Source organism: Leptonychotes weddellii, chromosome X (assembly GCF_054177405.1).
Source record: "Leptonychotes weddellii isolate Sample4059 chromosome X, ASM5417740v2, whole genome shotgun sequence".
Taxonomy (NCBI): Eukaryota; Metazoa; Chordata; class Mammalia; order Carnivora; family Phocidae; genus Leptonychotes; species Leptonychotes weddellii.
In genome coordinates this window covers 13410284-13416283 of record NC_138385.1, presented here as the reverse complement: position 1 = coordinate 13416283, position 6000 = coordinate 13410284, and the positions used below count along the sequence as shown (strand labels likewise).

At 45.5% G+C, this 6000-nt stretch overlaps 1 protein-coding gene across 1 annotated transcript in view; it reads left to right on the top strand.

The window, feature by feature from the left end:
- ADGRG4 (adhesion G protein-coupled receptor G4) overlaps positions 1-6000 on the top strand; it is a 91937-nt gene that overhangs the window by 59688 nt on the left and 26249 nt on the right. Inside the window, 1 exon segment of the mRNA XM_081809303.1 lies at positions 2974-3108. Within this exon segment, the coding sequence (XP_081665429.1) occupies positions 2974-3108 (135 nt within the window).

Here is a 6000-nt window from a genome sequence, read left to right as displayed (position 1 = left end):
GGGATCGAGTCCCGCATTGGTCTCCCTGCTCAGCAGGGAGTCTGCTTCTCTCTCTGACCCTCCCCCCTCTCATGCTCTCTCTCTATCTCATTCTCTCTCTCAAATAAATAAATAAAATCTTTAAAAAAAATAAAAATAAAAAAATAAAAATTTTTGATATTGTATTTTTGGTTCTAGAATTTCCATTTTGTCCTTTTTCTGCCTGCTTCTCTGCTGTTATTTCCTCTTTTTGCTTTAATTGCAAGCATATTTTCTTTTCTTTTCTTTCTTTATTTTTTAAAGATTTATTTATTTATTTGAGAGAGCGAGAATGAGAGAGAGAGAGTACATGAGAGGGGGGAGGGTTAGAGGGAGAAGCAGGCTCCTCGCTGAGCAGGGAGCCCGATGCGGGACTCGATCCAGGGACTCCAGGATCATGACCTGGGCTGAAGGCAGTCACTTAACCAACTGAGCCACCCAGGCGCCCGCATATTTTCTTTTAAATACCTGAGCATAATTACACTAGCTGCTTAAAAATCCTTGTCTGCTGACTCCAGTATCTGGGTCATCTGCAGGTTGATCTCCACTGATTGTCATTTCACTTCAAAATGGGTCACACTCATTCTTCCTTCACACATGGGGTAAGTTTGGATTATGTCCTGGATATTGTTAATGTTATATTGTGGAAATTCTGGATTCCACTATATTCTTTGGAAGACTATTGACTTTTGTAATAGCAGGCAAATGACTCTCTTAGATGGTAGCTTAAATCTCAGGTAAGTTCCTTTATCCTTAATTGGAGTCTGTCTTGTACATTAATGGTTCAGAGGTCAGGCAGTGTTTATACTCAGAATTTTGTCTCCTACTGATGGGGTGCCTGGGTGGTTCAGTAGGTTAAGTGTCTGACTTCAGCTCAAGTCAATATTCTTAGGTCCTGGGATCTAGCGCAGCAGGGCTCCCTGCCGGTTGTGGGTGTGTGGGGGTCTGCTTGTCTGCCCCTCCCCCACCCCTCCCTCTGCCCCTCCCCCTGCCCTCCCTCCGCCCCTCTCCCACACACTTTCTCTCTCAAATAAATAAATCTTTAAAAAAAAAGAAGTTTGGCTCCTCCTCTCTAGCTTTCTCCTTCCCACAATTCCCTGTTCCTCCCCTCCCCCCACCCGCAGACTTTCCAGTCACAGGCTGTGGTCACCCTGACCTTTGTTTTATGGTTCTTCATGCCACTAAGACTGCAGGTTTTCTATCAGAATTTTGAGTGTTCTTCACAACATTAGTTTCACCTTGCCATCAGGTTTAAGGGCTGTAAAAACAAGTAACTCACCTTGTAATGTTACCTTTTTCCAAGTGTTGACTCTGGTCCAGAATCGGCCTGCTTTTGTTCATTTTCTGGTAGCTTCGAGTTGCGGTTGGTTTGTACAGTTGTCACGTGCAGGAGGGTCAAGTCCCTTCGGAGCTACTCAGCAATGTTGGAGGCAAATGGTGACTGCCCTTTGTATTTTGGTTACATATGGGGTTTTCCTTTTTTTTTTTTTTTTTAAAGATTTTGTTTATTTATTTGACAGAGAGAGACCCAGCGAGAGAGGGAACACAAGCAGGGGGAGCAGGAGAGGGAGAAGCAGGCTTCCCGCAGAGCAGGGAGCCCGAGGCGGGGCTCGATCCCAGGACCTCATGACCTGAGCCGAAGGCAGACGCTTAACGACTGAGCCACCCAGGAGCCCCATGAGCCACCCATGTGCCCCCATATGGAGTTTTCTATTATAGACTCTGGGGGAGAAGCAAGTCAACCAACCCCAATCACATTCTTGGTACCAAACTGCTTACATGTTAAAGCTAGATCAGAACTTCTCTGGGCTGCCCAGGTGGCTCAGTTGGTTAAGCATCTGCCTTCGGCTCAGGTCATGATCCCGGGGTCCTGGGATTGAGCCCCACATCGGGCTCCCTGCTCAGCTGAGAGCCTGCTTCTCCCTCTGCCTCTGCCCCTCCCCCTGCTTGTGCATGCTCTCTCTCTCTCTGAGAAATAAGTAAAATCTTAAAAAAAAATCAGAACTTCTGCATGGTACTTCATTGCCTTAGCAGAGTTTATTCATGCTGGCAGAAGAGTCGTGACTTTGGGGTTCACAAATAATTTTTGAAAATATTATGAACTCTCATCTCCCTTACCTCTACAGCTAGCTAGATAATAGTTCCTTGACAGGCCACATGGATAATGGAGAAAATGGAGGCCCAAATTGCACATATCTTTGTTCAACTACAACCCAGCTGTGTGACCCTAGACAAGTCACTTAACCTCTCTGAGCTGCCATTTCCTGATATCATCATACAACATACATTTCAGAGCCGATAGAAGGACATGTAAGGGTGCTCATATACCCTGTTTTGCCTGGAAGAGTCCAGGTTTACAACTGTGGTCCCAGTTTACTGGTAAAGTCCCCTGTCATTCTCAAAAATGTTCTAATACTTATAAAGTACTATTACCAATCAAATCAGCAAATTTTCCTACTAGTGAGCCTCTAGCAGAATTCCTAAGGCCTTATTGCCTCGCTTCCCTGCCTTATGGGGCAATGCCTAATGCTACTGTATTGATTTTTTGTTCCTTTCTTTTTTCCTCTCAGAACTATATGGGTGAAGAGGGGTCTACTTTCAAAGACTGGTCTTTATTTCCAAGAATCAGGGCAAATCGCCTGATTCATCATTCCCCTTTCCACCTCTATGCATACCCAGGTGCAAGTAGGCCAGAGATAAGTTTGGGAAGAAAAAGGTGTGTGTGTGTGTGTGTACGTGTGTACGTGTGTGTGTGCACCCTGCTCACATCTGGCCCTGTGATCTGAGTGCGTGTGTGTGTGTGTACGTGTGTGTGTGTGTGTGTATGTGCAGTTCTCACCCCTCCGACCTTATAACAGGATGCTCTGGAGGTTGCAGCTGGTGCTGGGGTGGGAAAGGGGTATTCAGGCTCATGGGAGACGATTCCAGTTTCCATTTCCCACCTTGTCTTGGCAGATTTACCTGGATGCGGTCCCTCTGGGAAGGAATTTGGCTTCCGTATACTTGCCTAAATCACTGAGGGAGAGAATTCTTCCTAGCAACTTACAGACCATCTTGTTTAATTTTTTTGGCCAAACTTCACTCTTTAAGGTAAGTTCTTGCCTCTGGAAACTGTCATGAGCTGACATATGGTGACTCATTGTAATTATGAGCTCTTGCTATTTTCATGATGTTCTGTTTATTTTAGAATATGCTCTCTGATTTATTCTGCAAGTCTCCTGGCACAACCCCAGTCCTCAACATGAATCAACGTCTTCTTTAATGATGTTCCTCGGTTTTTAATTTTCACAGCTTCTCCACTTTGCAAGGGACCTTAAGGATCATGTGGTGACCAAACAGAGGCCTCAAGATGTTTTAAAACCAGAAAAGGACAGCGAGTCCTCCTGATGAGTGTGGTTTCAACTTGTTCGTGCTTTCCTCCCGAATCTCCCCTGGCTCCTCCAAGCCTCCATGCCCATTCTTTGGGCCAATTCATTTGAAGCTGAGCAGTGTCCAGTAGGACACTTGCCCTCGAGTATTTGTTGCTCCTTTCCACCGCTTCCACAGAACCTTCTCTGAGGGCTCCAGTCCTTACCCATTATTAAAACCAAGAGGCAGTATGATGTGGTGGTTATGGGCATGGATCTGGGGCCGGTCCGGCTGAATTTAAAGCCAGCTATGCCATAGTCTACCTGCGGGACCTTGGGCAGGTCCCCCAACCTCCACGGGCCTTAGTTTCCTCCTACGTAGACTAGGATGGTAGTAGTGCTTTGCTGGGCTGTTAAGGATTAAAGGAGTTAATACATATAAAGTGCTTAGAACACTGCCTAGCACGTCATAAACACCGGGTAACTCTTTGCGTTGCTATTATTATTTGCCTCTTTGGGGGCTCTGCCTAATAAAAGGGTCATTCATTCGGCCCACTCCGTCTCATCTAGCTGTTGGGAAGACAGCCGTCAGAGCTATAGCATGAAATGATTGATGATCGCTATTAATTGCTCATGTTCACACTTTATTACCTCATTTGCTTACGAGAAACCTTGACTCAAAGAGTGCTATGGCCTGAATGTTTGTGTCCCCCAGAATTCATGCGTTGACATCCTAACCCCCAAGATGATGCTATTAGGAGATGAAGCCTTTGGGAGGGGATGAGGTCATGAGGGTGGAGCTGTCATAATGGGATGAGTGCCCTTGTGCAAGAGGTCCCAGAGAGCTTGCTTGACCCTTCCTCCATGTGAGGACGCAGCAAGAAGCTGCCATCTCTGAATCGGAAAGCAAGCCTTCACCAGAACCTGACCATGGAGGTACCCTGATCTTGGAATTCCAACCTCCAGAGCTGTGACAAAGAAGTTTCTGTTATTTAGAAGCCACTCAATCTGATATTTTGTTCTAACAGTTCGAACGGACTAAGACAAAGAGGCTAAGTGATTTTGCTCAAGGTCACACAGCTAAGAAGTGGCATAACTAGTAATCAAATCCAGGCTGTCTGACTCCAAACTTCAAGTATTTAAGAGATCCATACATTAACACCCCTGTGTATTTTCATTTTCTAGAGAGGCTATCCAAAGGAAAGAATTTATAACTGTTAAATATTCAGAGTTATTGCAGGGAGATTGCACTGGGCCAACTTAAATATACCACATACCAACTCAAATATAACACATTGTCTCCAGTTATATCTGTAGGATGTTCTGTTCTCCTGGAATTCTCTAGCGGCTCCCCTTTCTGTCTTTGTACATTCTATTTATTCCTGTGGGTTCAGCTCAAATCCCACCCAGAAAGCCTGCGTGGAGTTCATGAGCCCCTGCTTTCCTCCCCACCCCCTGCTTGCATTCTTGTCTTCCATATCCACCTAGTCACTAGTCTGGTTTCCCTAAGTAGATTGTGGTGGATGTCGTGGGTCAAACGTGTCTTATTTTCATGGCATCTGGCACAGGGCTAGGTACCCAACATGTTTTCAGTAGATACATATTTATTAAACCTTGGTTTTAAATGGAAAAAAAGAAAAAGCTGGCTACACCTGGGACAAGACAGTTAATGAACAAAAATTTTAATAAAAACGAAGAATGTTGTTCGTAGCACTCTGACCTTTTTGGTAAACTTGAAATTTCTCTGTTATCATCTGACATACCATTATTTTTGTCTTAATTTCTCTGCTTTCTTGAGAGGGCTGTGCCTGTTGCATAGAATAAAAGATAAACTTGTTTTGCATAGATTTCACACCTAATAAGTAATTTTTATTCACTAACATCTTCCACTGGAGGGGATTAAAGATCTTCGCCAAAATTAGCCTACTGACGTCCTAGTGCCAGATAATGGATTAGAAGTAGCCTGCCATCACATTCAGAACTGGAAGGGCCCTTGCAATTCATAGTGGCCCATCTCATTTTACCGATGATGATATTGAGACTCAAAGAGGGGAAGGGACAATGTACTCTGTCAGTCACACAGTTATTATTCAACCAACAAATCTGTATCGAAATCCTGCTCTGTGTCTTGTGCGGTGCTGGGTGCTGGGGATACAACAGTGAGCAGCAGAGACATGGTGTGGGCCCTCCTGGAACTTTCGGTCTGAGGAGCAGAACAGAAACCGACAGATTCTAACTCTGAAGGGGATGACCTGAGCCTGGGTCCTGTGCCCCTGATTTTTGGGGAAGGGGTACTTATAAGAGATGCCACCCTCTAACTACCTTTTCCCCTAAGTCCCGAGTCTCACAGCCTCGCCTTCACACTGCTTCGTCTGATATCTTTTGATCAAAATCTTCACTGTCACCACAACAGTTTACCTTAAAAATGGTTGATAAGGGGAGGCCGGCTGGCTCGGTCAGGGTTGCAGGCGACCCTGGATCTCGGGGTTGTGAGTTCCAGCCCCATGCTGGGTGTAGAGATGACTTAAAAATAAAATCTTGAGGGGCGCTTGGGTGGCTCAGTGGTTAAGCGTCTGCCTTCGGCTCAGGTCATGATCCCCGGGGCCCTGGGATCGAGGCCCGCATCGGGCTCCCT